Raw genomic sequence first — 24,864 nt, 5'->3', positions numbered from 1 at the left:
TTTCAAGTTTTAATTCTTCCAGCCACTGCTTGTTATTGCTGCCCTTTTAAAGGATCTATTTAGGTAAGATAAGATGAGGTTTCTAACCAAATAGGGAAAAGATAAAATATTGGAATGCTCTAAAGATTTAATAAAATCTTATAAATGGCACACTGCAGGATTCTAGCACTATGACTCAGAGGAGTGGAATATTGCTAAGTTAGTCCATTCACATGATCCCCTGCCATTTTGAAACTGTTCATCTTCTGGAATGTCTAGAAAAAGATAGCTTAATGAAGACAAATGTTTTCCTACAAATAGAGCTCTGATCTCTAAAGAACCACTAACTAAAAATCTACTTTGTAGTTTGCTTAACGGTTTCATTATTTTTACTTAGGCTCACACTTCAGAAGATTAAGCATAAACTACAAGTATTAGGAAATTTATATTAAATTACTGATACAATGTATTTATATTATTAATATAAACCACCCTGATGATTTTTAAAGCTGAGTTTGTCTCTAGAAGTTGTTCAGTATACTCATATGTAAAGTTTGAATGAAAAAACTGAAGTAAAATGGGGACATTGAGAGTGTGTCATGTTTAAAGGACAGTGATCACTGGAGTTCTAATTCTGATTAGATGATTCAGGAAAAAACTCCATAAATATTCAAAGTCTTCACTAATTTCTGTAGTGAGGAAATCAGACTGATAAACTCTGAAATCCATTGGAATGCTGACGTGCTATACTGATTTAACAAAATAGCAAAGACCATGCTTTCTGTTCAGTATTTCTTCTTAGAGATGTATTTGGGCTTTCAATCTTTATAACTTTTTAAAACAGCATCCATAGTAAGGTAAAAAAGATATTTCCTAAGATGTATTAAGTCTAATTTGCAATGAAAAACAATACTTTTATGAACGTTACCTAGTCTGCCTTTCAGAAATTAAGTAAATGCTGAAAATATAAGAATGCTTTTCTATATTAACTATAATATAGAGTAAATAGTGTAAATGTTTTTCTTATGTGTCAATATTATAATTGGTTTGTGTCATTAGTAGGACAAATAGAAATTAAAGTTAAGTAGCTAATTTTGAATTGGATACCAGATATCCACATACAATTTTTTTCTTTTTGAAGATAGGATGTAACTTATTTCTGTTTTTATAGGTAGTTATTAAGCTTTATATCTGTATGGAGAAAACAATTGCAAATGTACTTTGTATTTCTGCTGTACATTTGAATATCGACCACTTTCTTAAATATTTAGAATGTTCTTATCCCTAATAGTTTGACTTAAAATACTGTAAGGTGTTTCCCACTGATAAGCCACTATCCCAGTTAACATGAAATACAGTCATACCTAATATTAGAAAACATATTTTGTAGCAATCCTTTCATAACTTTAGCTTTTATTACCTTAAATGGTCTAATTTTTAAAAAGAACCTACTGCTCCATCTTTTTCAATTCCCTTCTTAAAATTAATAGAAAATTACCACTTTCAATACTCAGTAGTGAAAAAAAATATGAAAAAAGAGAAAATTTTATAATCCTAGCTTGGAAAACAATATATTAAGATATGAGATCATTTTAACTATGATCTGTGGTATTCATAGCTTAAAAACCTATAAGTAAAAGTACTTCCATCGGACAAAAAAACAAAATGAAATGGGAGAAACTTTTTCATTTGACCTCAGTATGTTCAGTTGAGAAGTATATATTTGATAAGATAAATTACTTGAAAATCAGCAGATGTACCAAATCTTCTTTATTAAATGATTTAATATGAGTTAAATTAAACTGACCTGTGTGGATAGCCGTAGACAAAAATTCATGACATATCAGGTTACACTTTAAAACATTGTATTGCCCTTTAATTTGTATAAGTCAGGTTTCAAACATAAAAAATATTATGAAATTGCATCCCATGCATGCATCCTAAGTCACTTTAGCTGTGTCCTACTTTTTATGGTCCTGTGGACTGTAGCCCACAAGGCTCCTCTGTGCAAGGGATTCTCCAGGCAGGAATACTGGAGTGGGTTCCCATGTCTTCCTCCAGGGGACCTTCCTGACGCAGGGATCAGACCCACGCCTCTTACATGTCCTGCACTGGAGGTTGTTCTTTGCCACTAGCGCCACCTGGGAAGCCCATTGTGAAACTGCATCATAGAAGCACCAGGCTTTAGAGATGGACCTGAGGGTGCGGCAGTACCAGTACCACTTACTGATTCACTTGTAGACTAACTGCCAACCGCCTGTATCCAGGGCTGTACTAGACGCCTTGTTTGCATTTTCAATGCACCATTATAGCAAACCTACAAAAGAATTTGCCTCATTGAGGCTGCTTGTGTCCCTTTTCAGTAAGTGGAAGAATCGGTTTTTGTCTCATGTCTATTTAAGACAAAAAAAACACGACAATTTGAGTCAAGGCCACATTGCTTTTAAACTTATTAATAAATGCATTTAACAAATTAAGGTCTGAAACTCAAGTCTTTAAATTTTAACCTCTTCCTCTTCCAGCTCTCCCTCCTTCTTCTTTAGTGTTTGGATCCTTCTCCTCTCTCCCCTCCCTCCAAACTTGCAACATAAAGGAGTGTTTTTCTTTAATTTTATTCCATCTACAGCAGAAATAGGAGCTTTGGTTAGTTTGGGAGAGCATACAGGCATATGGGATAATGATTTATAGATTTTATGGTGAAATTATGCATCTGGAAAATATTATTATATGTAGCTTTGCCCTTATATATAATATATAGAGATAGATATTATGTAAGTTTAGAACAGTTTTATAACTTCATAATAAAAAACAAAAATTCCTTGTTTTCTTCTCTGTAACAAATGGAGAAGCAAGAACTTACTAAAAATCCAGAGAATATATTTTCAGGTTAATAGGTACTGATGCAGTATTTTATAATTTTATATTTATAACACTTTCTATTGGCAATTATAGCCTATAATGAAGATTTAATATCATTTTTAATAGGCAACTAATATTAAATGATGTTCATCATTCTCTAACACCAAGTCAGTTAAAGCAGAATATAGAATTTTAAACAAAAAACAATTTTTATCTGAGAAAGTCCTAATAAATTTTCCATATGAGTACCCTTATATATCTATCTAATTGTAATTAGATTCTGTAATATGTGTGTTTATATGGGCATTTCTAGTATGAAAATATGGAGAAGGCAATGGCACCCCACTCCAGTACTCTGGCCTGGAAAATCGCATGGGCGGAGGAGCCTGGTGGGCTGCAGTCCATGGGGTCACTAAGAGTCAGACCCACAGAGCGACTTCACTTTCACTTTTCACTTTCATGCATTGGAGAAGGAAATGGCAACCCGCTCCAGTGTTCTTGCCTGGAGAATCCCAGGGGCGGGGGAGCCTGATGGGCTTCCGTCTGTGGGGTCGCACAGAGCTGGACACGACTGAAGCAACTTAGCAGCAGCAGTATGAAAATATATACATACACATATATACACTCAGACATAGATACACATATGCCTAGTATAGAGCTAAGCTCTTCATAAACATCTGTATTCCTCACATAATATTATTGTGTGGGAGCTGCTTTCATTCTCATTTCACAGATAGGTTAGCTGAGGCTTCAGGAGAGTAAAAACTTTATCAATTTATTTTGTTGATTTCTTACAGGGTGTAAATGTCATAACTAGGATTCAAACTCAGATTTGAGTGCAAAACTTTAAATTGTTATTCTGTAGTACTTAATCATGTGTCTTACCCCGGACCAAATTAACACAAAAACAAACTGAAGAGCCAAACAGAATTACTATTTCCTACCTCGCCTTATCCCACAGCACAAACTAACTTGAAATAGAAAAGCAAAGCATGGGATATAGTGCACAGTGGCAGAAGGTAACAAGTTAAACTGCGTCTTTCATCTGCACTCCCCATAGATTAGCAAATCAATCCTCAGAGGACAAGGCCTAGAGATCTGCATGCTCACAGACCCCAACTCACCCTTATGTGCTAAAGACTCATCCTTGCCCTGCTGCTCTGCTAAGTAGATAATTGTGTTAGTTTCTTGTGCTTGCTGTAACAAATTATCACAAATGTGGCTTCAAACAGTAGAACTTTAATCTCTCACTTGTCTGGATGCAAGAAATCTGAAATCAGTACTCAGTCAGTCAGTTCAGTCGCTCAGCCATGACCAACTCTTTGCAACCCCATGGACTGCAGCATGCTAGGCTTCTCTGTCCATCACCAACTCCCAGAGCTTACTCAAACTCATGTCCATTGAGTTGGTGATGCCATCCAACCATCTCATCCTCTCTTATCCCCTTCCCCTCCCACCTTCAATCTTTCTCAGCATCAGGGCTTTTCCAATGAGTCAGTTCTTCACATCAGGTGGCCAAAGTATTGGAGTTTCAGCTTCAGCATCAGTCCTTCCAATGACTATTCAGGACTGATTTGCTTTAGGACTGACTGGTTGAATCTCTTTGCAGTCCAAGGAACTCTCAACAGTCTTCTCCAACACCACAGTTCAAAAGTATCAATTCTTTGGTGCTCAGCTTTCTTTATAGTCCAACTCTCACATCCATACATGATTATTGCAGATAGCACAGCTTTGACTAGATGGCTCTTTGTTGTTAAAGTAATGTCTCTGCTTTTTAATATGCTGTCTAATTTGGTCATAGCTTTTCTTCCAATGAGCAAGAGTCTTTTAATTTCATGGCTGCTGTCACCATCTGCAGTGATTTTGGAACCTCCCAAAATAAAGTTTGTCACTGTTTCCATTGTTTCTCCATCTGTTTGCCATGAAGTGATGGGACCAAATGCCATGATCTTAGTTTTCTGAATGTTAAGTTTTAAGCCAACTTTTTCACTCTCCTCTTTCACTTTCATCAAGAGGCTCTTTAGTTCTTCGCTTTCTGCCATAAGGGTGGTGTCATCTGCATATCTGAGGTTATTGATATTTCTCCCGGCAATCTTGATTCCAGTTTGTGCTTCATCTAGCCCGGCATTTCACATGATGTAATCTGCATATAAATTAAATAAGTAGGGTGACAGTATACAGCCTTGACATACTCCTTTCCCGATTTGGAACCAGTCTGATGTTCCATGTCCAGCTCTAACAGTTGCTTCTTGACCTGCATACAGATTTCCCAGGAGGCAGGTCAGGTGGTCTGGTATTCCCATCTCTTTAAGAATTTTCCACAGTTTGTTATGATCCACATAACATCAGTATCCCACGGCCAAAATCAAGCCTTCAGCCGTCCTGTGCTCCCTCCAGGGGCTGTGGGGGGAATCTATTCCTTGTTTGTTCCAGCTGCTGGTAACTGCCAGCATTCCTTGGCTTGTGGCCGCATCAATCATTCTATATGTTCATCTACCAGAATATAAAAAGCATTGGATAGTTGTGAAATAATTTGGAATCACTTAAACCTTATAAACTTAGACTCTGTATGGAGCACATAGATTTTACATGCTCTTTATGTGCTTGTTTGTTAGTCAGTCATTGGGTCTGATTCTTTGAGACCCTGTGGATCATAGCCTGCCAGGCTCCTCTGTCCATGGGATTCTCCAGGCAAGAATACTGGAGTGGGAGTCGGTTGTCATTTCCTCCCAACCCAGGAATCAAACCTAGGTCTCCTGCATTGCAGGCATATTCTTTACAATCTGAGCCACCAGGAAAGCCCATACTCTCTCACTGAACAATTTCATCCTTACATTCAACCACCTTGTTCTGCAGCACCTATCTTGTGCCAGAACTGTATCCTACCCAGCTGTCTGTTAATCATGTAGAGAGCTTGAGTCAAAAGCTGGAACTGACTTAACTCAGAATGCCTCAGTTACAGTGGTAGGAAGCATAGTGTGGTAATAATTGTTATTTCATTGAAGACTGATGGGGATGAGTTTGAATTCTGCTTCTGCTGTGTACTCAATTGTATAAACTTATAAAAAGTAGAGAAGGCAAGAGAAGGCAAGAGAACGCCAGAGAAGGCAATGGCACCCCACTCCAGTACTCTTGCCTGGAAAATCCCATGGATGGAGGAGTCTGATGGGCTGCAGTCCATGGGGTCGCTAAGAGTCGGACACGACTGAGCGACTTCACTTTCACTTTTCACTTTCATGCGTTGGAGAAGGAAATGGCAACCCACTCCAGTGTTCTTGCCTGGAGAATCCCAGGGACGGGGGAGCCTGGTGGGCTGCCATCTATGGGGTCACACAGAGTCGGACACGAATGAAGTGACTTAGCAGTAACAGTAGCAGTATAAAAATATGTCATTTCTAAGGCTTTATTGAATGATCAGAATATCAAATTTTCCAGCCTCTATCGTGAAAATGATAAGGATTTTGCATTTGGAGTAAATAATATACATGCTTAATGTGTATGAATTCCCTTCCTGTGCTGGGATTTTGAGTGATGGAGAAAGAAGTGGCTTCTAACCCATGTCCCCTGCTTCTGTGCTTCACATGTAGTATGAGGTTCCTCACAATGCAGCCTGTTGTGAAGTTAATATTTTACAAATGACATATTAAAATTAAACCCATTAAAATGGACTTTTAAAAATTAAAGCACATGGCAGATAGTATGGGTAGAAATTGATTTGTGAAACGTTTATTAAATTCTATCTATAAACCTATGTATATACTGTGTGATCATAAAAAAAAAAAAAGGATAACTTCCATGCAACACTGAAAATTTATTTCTTTTGCTTCAAATGCACTATTACCGTCCTGAGCCTTAAGATCAAGCCCAGCCACTAGCAAGGTGTGGAAGATGTTACACATCCAGCGCCTGTTTATCTCTATGGATTCATCTTCTGCCATTAGATTTACCAGATCTCAAGATTCTTGATCTTGGAGTCCCTTGTTCCTGAACACTCCTCTGACACAGTTTCTTAAAACCTTTTGAAGGCCACCAGAGAGGTCTATTTCACATTGATAACAAAGAAGTTGTGGGAAAAGCTTTAAGTAGTGTTCAACTCTTAATATTCCTCTGAATTCCTTGCAAGTCCTTTAACTTAAGGTGTTTCTCACCCCTCAAGAGTTCACATATTGTACCTTCCTTGGCTTCGCTTCACCCCACATACTGTTATTTGGTTAACCCTTCCTAACCTTTCAGGGACTAGTTCAGGCTTCCCTTGAAGCAGAAATATATGTGTGTGTGTGTGTGTGTGTGTGTGTGTGTGTGAAGTTAATGACACAGACTCTGGTTTTGATATATTCTCTCTGTGTAACCTTGAGCATCTCAATTTAATAGCTGATCAACACTTACCCCTGGAAAAAATGTTATACTTATGGTAACTTTGGTAAATTTGGCCTTGGAATACAGAATGAAGCAGGGCAAAGACTAATAGAGTTTTGCCAAGAAAATGCACTGGTCATAACAACCACCCTCTTCCAACAACACAAGAGAAAACTCTACACATGGACATCACCAGATAGTCAACACCGAAATCAGATTAATTATATTCTTTGCGGCCAAAGATGGAGAAGCTCTATACAGTCAGCAAAAACAAGACCAGGAGCTGACTGTGGCTCAGATCATGAACTCCTTATTGCCAAATTCAGACTTAAATAGAAGACAGTAAGGAACACCACTAGACCATTCAGGTATGACCTAAATCAAATCCCTTATGATTATACAGTGGAAGTGAGAAATAGATTTAGGGGCCTAGATCTGATAGATAGAATGCCTGATGAACTATGGAATGAGGATCATGACATTGTACAGGAGACAGTGATCAAGACCATCCCCATGGAAAAGAAATGCAAAGAAGCAAAATGGCTGTCTGGGGAGGCCTTACAAATAGCTGTGAAAAAAAGAGAAGTGAAAAGCAAAGGAGAAAAGGAAAGATATAAACATGTGAATGCAGAGTTCCAAAGAATAGCAAGAAGAGATAAGAAAGCCTTCTTCAGCGATCAATGCAAAGAAATAGAGGAAAACAACAGAATGGGAAAGACTTAGAGATTTCTTCAAGAAAATCAGAGATACCACAGGAATATTTCAGGCAAAGATGGGCTCGATAAAGGACAAAATGGTATGGACCTAACAGAAGCAGAAGATATTAAAAAGGGATGGTAAGAATACACAGAAGAACTGTACAAAAAAGATCTTCATGACCCAGATAATCACGATGGTGTGATCACTGACCTAGAGCCAGACATCCTGAAATGTGAAGTCAAGTGGGCCTTAGAAAGCATCACTATGAACAAAGCTAGTGGAGGTGATGGAATTCCAGTGGAGCTATTTCAAATCCTGAAAGATGATGCTGTGAAAGTGCTGCACTCACTATGCCAGCAAATTTGGAAAACTCAGCAGTGGCCACAGGACTGGAAAAGGTCAGTTTTCATTCTAATCCCAAAGAAAGGCAATGCCCAAGAATGCTCAAACTACTGCACAATTGCACTCATCTCACACACTAGTAAAGTCGTGCTCAAAATTCTCCAAGCCAGGCTTCAGCAATATGTGAACTGTGAACTTCCTGGTGTTCAAGCTGGTTTTAGAAAAGGCAGAGGAACCAGAGATCAAATTGTCAACATCCGCTGGATCATGGAAAAAGCAAGAGAGTTCCATAAAAACATCTATTTCTGCTTTATTGACTATGCCAAAGCCTTTGACTGTGTGGATCACGATAAACTGTGGGAAATTATGAAAGAGATGGGAATCCCAGACCACCTGACCTGCCTCTTGAGAAATTTGTATGCAGGTCAGGAAGCAACAGTTAGAACTAGACATGGAACAACAGACTGGTTCCAAATAGGAAAAGGTGTACGTCAAGGCTGTATATTGTCACCCTGCTTATTTAACTTCTATGCAGAGTACATCATGAGAAATGCTGGACTGGAAGAAACACAAGCTGGAATCAAGATTGCCGGGAGAAATATCAATAACCTCAGGTATGCAGATGACACCACCCTTATGGCAGAAAGTGAAGAGGAACTCAAAAGCCTCTTGATGAAAGTGAAAGTGGAGAGTGAAAAAGTTGGCTTAAAGCTCAACATTCAGAAAACGAAGATCATGGCATCTGGTCCCATCACTTCATGGGAAATAGATGGGGAAACAGTGGAAACAGTGTCAGACTTTATTTTTCTGGGCTCCAAAATCACTGCAGATGGTGACTGCAGCCATGAAATTAAAAGACGCTTACTCCTTGGAAGGAAAGTTATGACCAACCTAGACAGCATATACAAAAGCAGAGACATTACTTTGCCAACAAAGGTTTGTCTAGTCAAGGCTATGGTTTTTCCTGTGGTCATGTATGGATGTGAGTGTTGGACTGTGAAGAAGGCTGAGCGCTGAAGAATTGATGCTTTTGAACTGTGGTGTTGGAGAAGACTCTTGAGAGTCCCTTGGACTGCAAGGAGATCCAACCAGTCCATTCTGAAGGAGACAGCCCTGGGATTTCTTTGGAAGGAATGATGTTAAAGCTGAAACTCCAGTACTTTGGCCACCTCATGCAAAGGGTTGACTCATTGGAAAAGACTCTGCTGCTGGGAGGGATTGAGGGCCGGAGGAGAAGGGGACGACAGAGGATGAGATGGCTGGATGGCATCACTGACTCGATGGACGTGAGTTTGAGTGAACTCTGGGAGTTGGTGATGGACAGGGAGACCTGGCGTGGTGCAATTCATGGGGTCGCAAAGAGTCGGACATGACTGAGTGACTGATCTGATGGTAACTTTAGAAGAAGAGATCTTTGTAACCATGATAGATAATCTTAGTTGCTAATTAATTTCCTAGTCTCTTACCTCTGATTATGAATAGACTGTTTAGCAGTGTGTTTCTCTATAACATTCATTGCATTACATTGGAATCATCTCCTATGAGATTATATATGTATTTAAGGTCTTGGACATGTCTCAATGAATAAATAATCATTATGTGAATGAATGAAAACAAACATCTTAACAGTTTTAACCAATGCAAAAACATTATTGCATTTTACTTTAATTTTCTAAGTGTTTATATTTTAAAGAGTTATAATAAAATCTTTGGCTGAAATCTATATAATCATTTGAATTTTGCCATATGATAGGAGTTTGCTCAAACTGAGCCATCTTATTTATTTTTTTGGTTGAAACAAAATTTAATTTATACAATGACATTAGCAATACTTGTTTATCTTGAAAAATGGGAAGAATCATTAATTTAAAATAGCACGAGTCACAAAAGAATAAAAGTTTATTCTCTCTCATCCAGAGAGAATGAAAGTTACATTTGGTTTATATTCTTCTACATATTTTCTGTGTATGATTCATAACAGCAGTACCTACAGACATGCCCTAACCAGTATGCATTGTGTCTGCAGAGAAAACTCAAGTCTTTTAAGTATTATGCCTGCTATCTGGTTTACAGTTATTTAGCTTTTATATTGCAGTGGTTTTAGGATCCCAGTGGGTATTGGAGCCTTTTCAGTTCCAGGCCAGATTTACTCTGTAAGCATGACTGCAGAGAGGAAAGGCTGGCACGGTCTGTTTTCAGATGTCCTTGTGAGCAACTGTATTGCTCTGGGTAGCTCTTATGGGCATGCCTGCTCCTCCTTCTGAAGCTTGCCCAAACTTATCAAAATCAGACTTATCCTGTGTGTCCAAATGATACTTCTTCCGTAGTGAAAGCTGATAAATCCATTCTCTTCACTGCCACACTGTTCTTTATAATTCTCTTTTGGAATATTATGCCTTGTGTTATGCTGATTTATGAATCTTTTTTCGTTCTCTTCAGCTGTATTACAAACTCACAAAGCTCACAAAGGCAAAGATATTCTTTCCTTCTTTATGTTATCTCATTTTCTAATAACAAAATGCAGTGTGAAGAAAGGAAAGAATTCAAAGTAGGTTCCAGAACTATAGGGTTTTTGCATATGTCAATGTAAACAGGTAGAACAAGAAGGTCCACTTGGTCATGTAATATTTAGTGTCTTCAACTTTATAATTCTTTCAGTAAAACTTATTTTGAAATGAATTAATATAAAACTTTTTTTTTTCCTCAAAGCAAATGTGTATACCTTGGCTGCAATCATTTTAAAGCAAAAAACCTCTCACTGGATATTATTGCTTTAATTTTGCACAAAATTACATTTAAAAAGAAATGTAAACAGTTGTCCATTTTATAAAGACAAAGTCTGGAATGTATTTTTTCTTTTTATTTTCTTTAAAAGACATTTTGACCTTCCTATGAAGCTTAGCTAGAGAAGACATTGGCAGAACTTCATATGTCCTCATACATAGCTTTTGATGAGAATTTAATAAGACAGAGAACAGTACCTTGCCAAGTATTAACTTTAAACCTTATTTACTTTAGAATTTCAAGATTTATGGAATACCAAAAAACCCATGGAGATGACTCATAAAGAACTGTAACTTTCTAGTTTTCCTACACTCTTTTAAAAAGTCTTAGTTATTTAACTAAGACTTTAGTATATGACTAATACTGAAATCAACTCATGAATTAACATAAATTAATCTGTTTCTTTTTGGTTCTCACCCCAAATGGTTAATCACTCACTGGTTATTGTGCTGAAATGGACTATTTAAAAGCAGTGGCATTACTCTTTTAAAGTACAAAGGTGATGTCTGTATTTAATCAGAGAATTACTGAACTATGGGAATACAAATATAGTTTTTCTATTTTTATTTCTAAATTATGAAAGTAAGACAACACTTAGAAAATATAGAACAAAGTCATATAGTCCCATTTTATAATAAAATTATTTTAAGTGGATAAATTAAGATTTTTGTTGGAATTTCAATATCAAGCTCTCAAAATTAATAGAATGAATATACGGAAAAGTAGAAGGGTATAGTAGACCTGAAAAGCACCATGAACCAGTTTAATATAATTAAGATTTATACAATTTTCACACAACAGTAGGTTGCAAAGTTCTATTCACGTTCCCATAGACTATAAACTTGGAGACACTGGAACACACCAGGGACATAAAACAAGGTGTAAAATTTCACAGTCTAAAGGTATTGAAATCATACAGAGTCTGTTCTCTTATCATTGTGGAATTATGTTAAAAATCAATATCAAAAGATATTTGAAAATAACCCACATATTTTCAAGTGCAATGTGACATTTACCAAGAGAGATCTTTGACTTAGCCATTGAAAGTCTCAGTAAAGTCAGAAGTCTGAAAAAACACAGAGGGTGATTGCTGAGATGAAAGCATTTAAAAGAAATTGCTGTCAAGATGAGAAATTAATACCAAAGATCCTTTAAAAACCTCATGTATTTGAAAATTAAATGTCCACTTTTACATGATGGGTGTATCTAAGGAGGCATAGCAAGGAAAATTAGAAAATATTGATAATGAAATACAAATGAAAAGAGAATTTACCAGAATTTGTTGCATGCAGCTGAAGCTGGCTTATTGCAACTAAATACAATGTGGAATCTTGAATAATGTATAAAAACAAAGCATGGACACTAGCATAAAATTTTGGTAAATTTGAACCAAATCTGTACTTTAGTTAGTAACACCATATCACACATTAATTTCCTGTTTTGTTTTGTTTTTCAACAACAGCAAATACAGTTTTTAAAAGAATTCTATGGTTTAGAATGAAAATATGCTTCATTTCTTTCATGTGTATCAACCCCTTTTCCATCTTATTTGTCTTTTGGCATACTTACTGACTGTTACTATTCGAATCTCAGTTACCCACATCCTAGTATTCTAAGCATCTCCTGTTTGGATGCTTCAGAGACTTACTTGTGAAGCACAAAACTGGTCTGGTTTTATGTTAAGTAGGTGGGTTGCTAATCTGTAAGAATGCCATTCTTGATCAGGCCTCTATGAATTGTTTGTAAGTACCAAATCAGACAATGCAGTCTTTATATTCATCCTGCAATTAGCCAAAATTATTCTAGTTATAGTCCAGTTAAAGATCTCTAGTATGAAATGAATGTAAAGTATTCATTCTTTCTTTATCTTTCTCTCTGGCTTCATTCTAGCTCATTTATGTACTTAAAAATAATCTTCTAAGTTACTTTTTCACTGCTTTTCATGTTGCAGATTGAAAATGTTGATGTCTGCCTTAGTTTTCTAGCAGCCAGAGGAGTAAATGTTCAAGGTCTATCTGCTGAAGGTAAGAAAAAGCATAATTGTCACAAATGGCATCTGTGTTTGAAAAGACTTTTGATAACACTAGAAATGTCAAATGAGAGTACATAGGCCCTTAATATATAAAAGGAAATTAGTAAAGTTTCCAAAATAATAGAAACATAAGTTCTGTGGTTATTAATGTATGCTTTCATTATGTAGCTATGTTCCAGATTTTGTCAAAGTTGTTCTTTACATTACTGAGTATATGGAAGGGGGGCATATTAACAAAGTATCTTTATGTTTTATAACGATTAAGTAGTACTTTTAGAATATTAAGTAAATGGATGGATAGATAATGCTGGGTAATAGGACAGAAATACAGTTAAATGGTGTAATTAATGCTTAAATATTGTTTTATCAATAACAATTCTATAATTTGATCAAGTTAGCAGTCCAAGTCTAAATATTTGGTAAGTTTAATCAAGTCCTCAGGAATTCTTAAATAATTAGTATTAGTAACTGTTCTTTGTAAAGACCTTAGCATTTTTAAAAGTTTAAAAGATCATTACTGACATTGAAATACAGAAAACAGGAAAAAGACAACTAAATCTGTCACTTTTTTCCTGCATTCTTTTTCTTCAACATATATTTTTAGGAAACCTTTTCAAAATTTTCAAGTAGTAATAGTAACAAAAACAATTGCTAACATTACGACATATCAGTTCCTTTGAGATCTATATCAGCAACAAGCATTTTTTAAATTAGAATTTTAATCATATTATATTAATCCCTTTTGGCAATTTTTGTTACTTAATGTTTCTACTACAGTCAATTTACTCTGCAAAGCCTTCCCGACCCCCACAGATAGTATAAATACTAGATAGGTCTAAGTTCTACAAGTTTTACTGCCATTGGAAAAATAGGAATTGTGTGACTTCTGAAATATTATGAGCATGAACTAGAATTATTTACTTTTCTCAATTTTTCTGCACTGTTTAAATTTTATTTTTAATTTCTTCTATCCTTTATATGTTTATGTCATGATATTTAATATTAAATTATATACTTAAAGGCCAAAACTTAGGTTCAAACCCAACTCATGGTTCTATTACTTAGAATAATATTTGAGAAAATTCTCCAGGATGATACTTTACTTACTAAGAGGTTAAAAGTAGGTGAGAAATGTTACTATTTGTTGGTTTTATGTCTCTTCCTTTTAACATGACATCTTTTATTAACATAAGCCTGTTGCTTTTTATTTATCTCCTAAAAATATATGAATAGTCAAAATGCTTTTCTGTATTTATTAAACATGAATACTAATAAAACAAGTTTAAAGAATATCTTTCAATAAGATTCACAGGAGAAAATTAATACTTGCAGGTTCACCCAAGAAAATTTATACTTTCTCACTGTATAGCTTTATATTGATCAAGCCTATACTTATGGCCCCTGTGAGGAAGGTTGGGGGTTATAATAACTCAGCCTTATTTTATATGAATAATTCCATTGCATAGTGTGTGTGTGACATTATAAACCATCAGAGAGAAAGAAATTTAAGTAGTTTTATTAATGTTTCTAAATTCTGAAAAGGAGGCATAAAACCTTGACCTCACAAGAGGATATATTTTATTGCCAATGGCAAGTTTCATTTAAAGTATGATTATAGGTTGCATAGCATTATATCCAGCTTTAGTGGCCTCTCTTTTTCTAATTCTAAAATTATAACTCCAGAAGAAAAAAACTAGCTCGTGTTATGGCCTACTTTGTACATTTGATTTTTTTCTTCTATGTTAGAAAAACTTACACAGGAGCCTCAAGTGTTTAGAACTAGAAATTCTACTTATTCTATTATGCTTATTCTACTTACACGATTATGCATGCATGATAAGCATGCATCTAAAGCCATGCATAAAGTGATCTTAATCATTTCTTAGTATGTAATGTGAATTAAAAATAAAAGAATTGGAACATTAAAGTGGATAACTATGGTGCCATCTGCTCTTTGGAGGACAAATACATAGTTTTTTAATAAATCGGTTGGTGGGTGATTTAGAATACTACTAACAGTTATTATGAGGTACACCCATACAGCATCAGTGGAGAAGGAAATGGCACCCCACTCCAGTACTCTTGCCTGGAAAATCCCATGGATGGAGGAGCCTGGTAGGCTAAAGTCCATGGGGTCACTAAGAGTCGGACACGACTAAGCGACTTCATTTTCACTTTTCACTCTCATGCATTGGAGAAGGAAATGGCAACCCACTCCAGTGTTCTTGCCTGGAGAATCCCAGGGACAGAGGAGCCTGGTGGGCTACTGTCTATGGGGTTGCACAGGGTCAGACACAACTGAAGCGACTTAGCAGCAGCAGCAGGATATAGCATCAGTATTTATAATGCAGACCACTGAGCTTTCTTTCTCTAGCTCATAGGCATCCCTCCGCTGATAACAGGTATGTGCATTTGTGAGGGAAAATGTGTGTGTGTGTGTGTGTGTGTGTGTGTGTGTGTGTGTGTGTGCTCAGTCATGTCAGACTCTTTTGAGACCCCAATGAACTGTAGCCCGCCAGACTCCTCTGTCCAGGGGATGTCCCAAGCAAGAATACTGGAGTGGATTGCCATTTCCTGCTCCAGGAGATTTTCCTGACCCAGGGATTGAACCTGTGTCTCCTAAATCTCTTGCATTGGCAGGCAGATTCTTTACCACTGACCCACCTGGGAAGCCCATTTGAGAGAGAAACAGAATGATAAATCAAATGAGGAAAACAAAACAGAGCGCCTATCCATTTGCATGAAGAAGCTAACTCGAGAAAAACTTTAGTTCAGGGTCAGCAAAGAGCATCCCTTGAGTAAGCTTTGTTCTCTCTCTGGAATTTCCAAACTATGTAAAACTGTTAGCATGTTTTAGAAAACCAGACTTACTTTAATGTGTGACTGAGAAAACCAAGTTTTATTTCTGTCTTCAAAGATTTAGTCTATTAAGAGTCTATTGGAAGCAATTTGCAAACTGCTTCTAGAATTTCTTTTGTTAAAAAAAATAATTTTATATGATACTGTTTTTCTATTTTCCGCTTGATACAGAAATAAGAAATGGAAACTTAAAAGCCATCCTAGGGCTGTTTTTCAGTCTGTCTCGCTACAAGCAGCAGCAGCACCACCAGCAGCAGTATTACCAGTCCCTGCTGGAGCTTCAGCAGCGGGCCACCCACGCCTCCCCTCAAGCAGAAGCCAGCCAGGCCAAAACCCAGCAAGACATGCAGTCCAGGTAAGCGAGGGGAGCGGGGGATGTGTTTCAAATGAATTTACATCGATGGGGGTCTGTGGGAGCATGTAGACACAGCCAGGGTGGGATGCTGGCAGTTTGTTTTTATAAGTTTTGGTGTGTGAGTTTGGTCACCATATTTATGTAGTTGTATCAATGTGATGCGATTATTTGACTAATGTTATAGAATTCAAAACCTCTTTTGCTTGGACAACCAACATTTGTCACTTTTTAGGTACAACATTTGTGTTTGTTTTTAAAGGTGATCGTGGTTTGTATCGAAATGTGTGAAGTGTCTTTCTTGTAAGCTGCCTGTCACAGTTACTTTCTTCTTATTCAGAATGTACTTTTGGAGTCCTGGTCTCCAGTTGTAGAGTTTTCTTTTGTTGATGCTTCAGATTGGTTAAATCATTACATCTGTCAAAAAGTTTAGGCCTGTTAAACACAGGAGTTTGAGTGTTTGGGAACATGCTGTTTTGATGTGAGATTGTATGTGTGTATTTATATACACAGGTTATGTTTGTCTTACTTGAGTCTGTGGGTACATGTAGACACAGCCAGGATCGAGTGCTGACAAACCACTACAACATCCTTTACTCTTTCATCACTGCTTTTTTCAGTTTGGAATTACATCAGTCATGATTCAGGCAGAGAAGCAGAATCAGTGAAAAAAAAAAAATAGCGTTAACAGATTCATTGTAAAGAATTGATTCACGTGATTGTGTGGCTGGCAAGGCGAATGTGAAGCCAAACGGCAGCCCAACAGAGAGGACAGGTTGACACTGTGAGCATGAGCCAAAACTGCTATAAACAGGTGGAATTTCATCTCTCAGGGAGGCTGCACTCCTGCTTTTAAGACCTTTCAAGGAGTGAATTGGGCCTACTATCCTAGTGATAATCTAGGATAATCTCCTTTACTTAAAGTCAAATGCTATGGATTTAGACCACATCCACAAAATGCTTTCACAGAAAGACCCAGATTGGTGCTGAGTGGGACTAAATAAACCTAGCTAAGTTGGCACGTCAAAAAATAATCACTGAACAAGATTAACAGGTTTCATGCAAATCGTTTGTTTCTGATCAGTGTGTGGGTTATCAGCTTGTTAGTTCTATCTCATACATAGCTGTGATTGTTTTTCTTAAGGAGAGAGAATGTCCAATACAAAAATACTCTTTACCATCTTCTAAAATATACACATGTATCAAATATATGTAAATATTTAACTTTTTCCATCTTAGAAGCCAGACCTAAAACCTAATAACACAGTTTGCCTGTAGTCTGTTTTTGGCAATTAGTACTGACTGAAAAAACTAATATAAAACTCCAAAATATGTTCACAAACCACTTCCCACTTATTGTCAGATACTCAACAGTTCAGAAATCTCCTCTTTCATCTGTCAACCACCCCTTGCTTCACATTAAGCAATATTTCTGTCTCTGTACAACCATGTAAACTCTACTTCTTTTGGCAAATTTTTCTCATTCGTGAATTATTAATAAAGAAAAATTATAGTTTCACCAAAAAATTTGGGATGTACTACAAAGGCCATGGAGTGATAAGGGAATGTTTGTTTGTACTCAAAAATGCAAATGTGCTTCTGCTTTTTTAAACTTGTCTTGGCATTTTGTGCTGTTGTGTGAAACTGTTCAGGAATCAAAGTGAAAAAAAAAAGATCTATAGTATAAGTTCTTTGGATTTCCTTAAGAATAGAGGAGAAGAATAAAACATATGACTTATTAAATTGGGGGGTGGTGGTTGATAGAAGCAGATCTAGATTTTGAGACCTGCCAGAAATAATATTTCTTAGAGTTTGGTTTAAGCCATTTGAATAGACAAGAAGCAAGAATAGTAGCTAGAAAAATACAGGAACTAAAATGGTATTGTGCAAAGAATGTTGACTCTGGAAATGAGATGAGCCATCATTTGTCACTTCTTTTCCTCACTCTACTTCTGTATCTGTCATTAGGGTTTCTTGCCCCAGACTTCTCAGTGGTTATAACCCTTTGGGGGAGATTTTTTTTCTCTTCTTGCTAGATATGCATGGATATTATTAAGCTGTATAATATTTTAAAATATAGAACTATATATAGAATAGGCATGGTCATTTTACAGCGTCTTGGAGAGAGCTATCTTATTTTTTTTCAGTGAAAGGTTATAAAAAGCATTGGGAAGCCCATTCTTTTCACTAGTGTCCTTTAATTCTGGGATAGCAGGGGAGTTCTTTACCATGAGTGCGACCTGGGAACCCTGACTTTTTTCTTTTGATAAATTGGATTTAATTACTTTTTGGATTGGTAATTTAACAAATCAGAGTACTTACTGTACTAAATGTAGTGCTTAGTTAGGGTCATGATAAAGAGGAGCTCAAAGTCTTCATTTCAACAGAATTTATTATATGTTTTGGAGAATGCTCTATTTCAGATATTAATACTTATTTCCATTTGTGTGGGCTTGATAACGGAGAAGGCAATGGCACCCCACTCCAGTACTCTTAGCTGGAAAATCCCATGGATGGAGGAGTCTGATGGGCTGCAGTCCATGGGGTCACTAAGAGTCGGACATGACTGAGTGACTTCACTTTTACTTTTCACTTTCATGCATTGGAGAAGGAAATGGCAACCCACTCCAGTGTTCTTGCCTGGAGAATCCCAGGGATGGAGGAGCCTGGTGGGCTGCTGTCTATGGGCTTGCACAGAGTCAGACACGACTGAAGTGACTTAGCAGCAGCAGCGGGCTTGATAAGCAATCTAGATGTTTCTATCAATCACCCCTCAAAAGTTAATAATAAAGTGTATGTTTTATTTTTCTCCTTTTCCATTCTTAAGGAATTTCAAAGAACTTACACTATAGATCATATTTTTCACTTTGATCCCTGCACAGTTTCACACATCACAAAATGCTAAGACAAGCTTAAAGAACAGAAGCACATTTGCAGTATTGAGTAAAAACAAATATGCCTTATCATTCCATGGCCTTTTAGTACATTCAGTTTTTTTTTGGTGAAACTGTAATTTTTCTTTATTAATCATTCACTAATGAGTAAAATTTGCCAAAGGAATTAGAGTTTACAATGTTGTACAGAGACAGAAATATTGCTTAAAGGTTGCTAAAATATTACTTAAATATTGCTAAAGGTTGATATAGTGAAATAGTATATGATTATAATTTATGTGAACTGAAATGTGATAACATATTTAAGCATTTTTAAAACCTATATTGACAGTATACATAGGAAAGGTTTAAGTCTCCATACTATAGAACCAAGGTGATAAATGTGAAAAAAAATCCCAGGGACACATTTCTCTTTGTTTGCTTGAGATGTGAGTCATAAATCATGATTTATGAAGATTTTCTATTGATTTCAAAGCTCTTTCCAAGTGAATGGTTTAAATGACTGGTTCCTATATTATTCTAGGTATTTAGCCAGAAAATGTTCTTGTATTTTTCTTGGTAGACCTGAAAGGATTTTAGTGCACCTTGTTTCATGAGAAAGTTTTTGTTTTGTTCACTTTGTTTATTAAATAAACTGGCATAGCTGCCTAGATTTCCACAACATTTATTTTATTCACTAAGAATTGCTAATTTGTTTTGCTCTTTTGAGCATAACACTGAATGTTTCCATTTGAACATTTTTCATTCAAATAGACATTTTGATCTAAAGGTTAACAAGTAAAATATACAAGACAGAAAATCAAATGTGAACCAAGAGAAATAGAGTGGGGGTGGCAAACTCTCCTCCTCCGACTTCTCAGCTTCCTCTCTCCTGTTGAGTGTGTGTTTGTGGTTGTGTGCTGTGCACGTAGATGTGGGCACAGGTGCCTGTGTGTGTCCTGTTCAGGACAGATCTTCTTGTTGAGAGCTCACCTCTAGAATCTGCCTGCACCTGGATCCCAGTTCCACCTCTTTCTAGTTGTGTGACTGTGGGCAACTTACCTAACCTCTGTGTGCTTCAGGTTCCCGTTTGCTAAAAGGGCAATGGCACCAATATCATGAGGTTGTTCTGGGGGTTCATTGGGTCAGAATCTAAAACTCACTGAACACACCTGGCAGATGTCACTTTTCCGCTCAGAGCCGTGACATGGCATCAAATAGCCTTGGCTTGCTCCCCACTTAGGAAACACGTTGTGTCTGATTCCTTTGCAAGAGTGCTCTTCCTCCGAGAGTCACTTGGCTGAATGTCTCACTCCTTCAGGTTCACTGCTCCCGTGTCACCTTCTCACTGATGGTGACCTTGACTACTCTGTTAACACTACAGGCTGCCCATCCATCCTGGTTGCTGTACTTTCCCTTCCTTTCCATAGCCCTAATCACTCTCTAACCTAAAACATATTATAGTCATTGTTTATTATTGCTACTTCCTCCCCTCTAGATCGTAAGCCCTGAGAGTAGTGTTTTTATGTTTTAATACTTTTTGAGGGATTAAACATTATACACAGGAGGTGCTTAGTAATGATTTCTGAAGTGATTTAAGGTAAAAATGAATGAATCTATTATAGCTGCTTCTAATTTTAAGAAGGAAGACTGTCTAACATTTAAAGTTGCAATGGTAGGTCATTTAAAATGGAAATTGTGTATATTTATAAAAATACTATATTAAAGATAAATGTATTTTGGATTCTTAGGTGGTCATGATATTGAACTATAGATAGTTTCAGAGTGGTATGTAGTGGAACCATCATCAGACCTTATCTGGATGCATGAAATTATTCGCCTCATCCTCACTGATCCCTGACTATATTCCTTTTTGGTCTTTCATGAAACATGTGAGAAAGAAACGAAATGCATGTGAAAATGTAGCTAAGAAATTATATAGGTGATAGAGTATTAGAGGCAGTGATAACAAGTCTTTCTGAACTAAACTAAGAGCTATTTTGGGAATTTGGGAGATTATGATCCTCGCAGAGGATCATTTGTCCCTTCTGCTTTTCATTTTGTAGGAGAAAGTCAAGAATGTGTCCAGTTGCTGTTTAGATGAACTTGCTCCTTCCTACAGGACTCACAAGTCAAATTGCAAAATCTCTGGGCACATGCTTTTTGAGTGACTTGCCTACTCCCTTTACAGCCCCTTGCCAAGGATCCTGTGACCCCTGCCACACACATTGCTTTTGGAACCCTCTTCCATGAAAGACATTTTCCTTCCCCCTTTCCAGGAAACATCCTTTCCTTCTGGGAGATTCACTGTGAAACTGGGGCAGTTTACAGCTTTTCAGCCTGGGGTTATAAATCTTGAGAAGTATAGAAGGAAGTTTAATTTAAGATGACAGGAAAGCTCTGGTAATTTAAGCCCTTGTGAACCTGGCTTCAATTAGTTGCTTAATTCAGCTCTATATGGATTATAGTGTGCTCTTCAAAAATGATGGTGAATCAATTAAACTTTAAAGAAAATGAAACAAACAACAAACACATTTATGAATCTCCTTTTTAATATCATGATTTTTTTATTCCCAGAGAAAAATAATTGAAGGGAAAGAAATTATTCTTTGATTGATTGAGGAAACCAAGAAAGGGTATAATAGTAGCAGTGCATGTATACACAGTGCTTATGTTCTATGCTTTTATTCAGTGCTTTTAAAGCTTGACAGCTATTCATAGTTCTGCTGTTATGATGGGGTATCATCTCTATAGGTTTGGTTATTTTAGCATCAGGCAAACATGGGTTTCACTTCTGCCTACCAGTCCCCAGTGATGTGGCATGCGGCAAGTTATTTTAACCTGCTCAAATGCCAGTGTTCCTCCCTCTAATACTGGAATGGTGATAACTTTCTCAGAAGGGTATTGAGAAGACCACAGGACATAATTTGTATTTAAAGTGCCTCCTTAACACAACTCTTAGTGTGTAATAAACACTCAAACCAGCCATTTTCATCTTCCCTCCTCTCACTTTAAGATCATATCAATGTATAATAAAATTATAGATCAAAATTAATACCTCAAGTCAACCTCTTCACTCTTCCTTTCTTTCTCACTTTCTCTGATCAGTTCTGTCCATCACACTTCTTTTTTTTTTTTTTTTCAAGGAAATGGAATATTTACTTAGCTCAGCTTCAAGTGCATTAGAAATACACATTTGCATGTAAATAATGACTCTACCAAGTCTAAAGCACTCATCTCTCTTCATAGAGCAGTTCATTCCTTTCTGTCTCATCCTAGAAGATTGGTTCTTTTTTTTAAATATAAATTTATTTAATTGGAGGTTAATTACTTTACAATATTGTATTGGTTTTGCCATACATCAACATGAATCCATCACAGGTATACACGTGTTCCCCATTATGCATTACATAAAAGTAGTTCAAAATATATCCTCACAATTTAAAAATAATGACCCAGTGCTCAGACCTCCCAGGCCTGATCTAGCTAAATGGAGGTAACACCATTCATTATTTTAGGTATTTCCTGTAGTAGTTAGTCCCCTATAGATAAATAAAATGCTACTGCCACTAATTGTTATCCATTAATTTGATCATTATTTTTTAAATTATTTATGTGTCCTCATCAGGTCCCAGTTGCATCTCCCCCTGCAGCACACAGACTTCCAGCTGTGGCCCGTGAGCCTGGTCACTATATGGCACGTGGAATCTTAGCTCCACATTGTTGTTGTTCAGTCACCAAGTCATGACCAACTCTTTGCGACCCCATGAACTTCAGTACACAAGGCCACCCTGTCCCTCACCATGTCCTGGAGTTTGCCCAATTTCATGTCCGTTAAATTTGTGATGCCATCCAACCATCTCATCCTCTGTCACCATCTTCTTCTGCCTTTGACAGGCAAAATATAACTCCAAGATACATTCTCCAGGCAAGAATACTGGAGAGGGTGAAAGTGAAAGTCGCCCAGTCTTGTCCCACTCTGTGCAACCTCATGGACTATACAGTCCATGGAATTTTCCAGGGCAGAATACTGGAGTGGGTAGCTGTTCCCTTCTCCAGGGGCTCTTCGCAACCCAGGGATCAAACCCAGGTCTCCCACATTGCAGACAGATTCTTTACCAGCTGAGCCACAAGGGAAGTCCAAGAATACAGGAGTAGGTAGCCTATCCCTTTTCTAGCGGATTTTCCTGAACCAGAAATCAAACCAGGATCTCCTGCATTGCAGGCAGATTCTTTACCGACTGAGCTATCAGAGAAGCCCACTGGAGTGGGTAGTCATTCCCTTCTCCAGGGGATCTTCCCAACCCAGGGATCGAACACAGGTCTCTAGCATTGCAGGCAGATTCTTTACCATCTGAATCACCAGGGATCGAATCTGCAGCCCCTGATGTATGCACTCTCCCATCTCTCCAATCCCCCATTAATATAGTCAAGAAATGTTTATTAAGCACTTAGGTGTTCCTGGCACTCTTCTAAACATTGGAGATACAGTAGAGGATAAAATAAATGGAAGAATCCTTGCCCTTTTAGAGCTTATATTTAGTTATAGACAAGCAATAAAAAAAAATATGTACTAGTAATTGAGCAGCTGTTGGTAGAGAAGCATAAATCAGAGCAGGAGAAATAAGATGTTTTTCTGCATTTCAACAGGCTTCTGGGAAAGTCCTCACTCAGATGATACTGAGCAAAAGGGGAAACAGAACTAGCTCTGCAGTTATCCTATGGAAGAGAGTGTCAGGCAGACAGAAGAACAAGAGCTAAGACCTTGAGTTAGGAGTCTATCTGTTGTTGTTTTTTTTTTTTTTTTTTTTTTTCAAGAAGAGGAAATAACCCAATTTGGCTGTATCAGGAAGAAGGGCATAGAAGAAGAGTAGGATACATTTCAGAGAAAGATCAGGTAGTATGACCCCGTTGCCATTATAAGAACTGTGGATTTTATTCCAGGAGAAATGGGAAACTATAATATGCCATGTTGCTGCAGATGGTATTATTTTACTCTTAATGGCTGAGTAATACATTTCAGTAAAAGAACAGGCCATGGCTCATTTAATGTCGCTCTAGAGGGATATTATAAATTGAGGGACCCCTCTTTGCCAGCATCTTTTCTCTGGAATTATTTAGTTGTTATAATTAAACTTGTTTCTTGTTTGTTTGGTCAACTAGTTGGTTTGTTTATGTCTGGTCATAGAGTGAGCAGCAATAGTAATTGACATAAGTATTTGATTAATCTCCCTCTTTTTGTACCTCCTTCATCTCATCTGCAGTTTCCTAGTCCAGCCTCCCTCTCTCTTATGGGCTGACAGCACCCCTCACTCTTACAGACTGAACCCCCCCCCCATGTGTATAGTAGGATGAGGCATCCCCTGCTGTGTGTTCTCCATCAAAAATACTTCATTTATTTTCAGTTGCCCAAAATCTGTTTTAGCCTCCTGGTCATTGATGGCCCCCTTTATCTGTAATGATATCCTTTGATGTTATGAGCTTAAACCTTGATTATTTTTTATCAACATGTTATGGCATCACGTTCTTTGACAGAATAATTCTTCATTCTAATAACTTTATTATTTTCTTTAAATAAATGAAAATCAATTAGCTGAACTTATCCAGGGAGAAAATGAAAACATCACAATTATGCTCTACCTTCCCAAGGGAACTGTGAGAATGTATCTTTTAAATTATTAGACTTACTCCTAATTTAGAGAATTTAAGACTTGTTTTCTTTGTGACAT

The 24,864-nt window shown here is 37.0% G+C and overlaps 1 protein-coding gene across 10 annotated transcripts in view; it reads left to right on the top strand.

The window, feature by feature from the left end:
* The window catches only part of NAV3 (neuron navigator 3), a 908,237-nt gene that overhangs the window by 640,170 nt on the left and 243,203 nt on the right, over positions 1–24,864 (top strand). For all 10 annotated transcript variants that reach the window (XM_044941915.2, XM_044941916.2, XM_044941918.2 and 7 more), the window contains 2 exons: positions 12,971–13,043; positions 16,082–16,265. In XM_044941915.2, the coding sequence (XP_044797850.2) occupies positions 12,971–13,043; positions 16,082–16,265 (257 nt within the window). The remainder of the gene's footprint in view (positions 1–12,970; positions 13,044–16,081; positions 16,266–24,864) is intronic.

Source organism: Bubalus bubalis, chromosome 4 (assembly GCF_019923935.1).
Source record: "Bubalus bubalis isolate 160015118507 breed Murrah chromosome 4, NDDB_SH_1, whole genome shotgun sequence".
Taxonomy (NCBI): Eukaryota; Metazoa; Chordata; class Mammalia; order Artiodactyla; family Bovidae; genus Bubalus; species Bubalus bubalis.
Note: the sequence above shows the minus strand (reverse complement) of the source record. Positions and strands in the feature narration are given on the sequence as shown.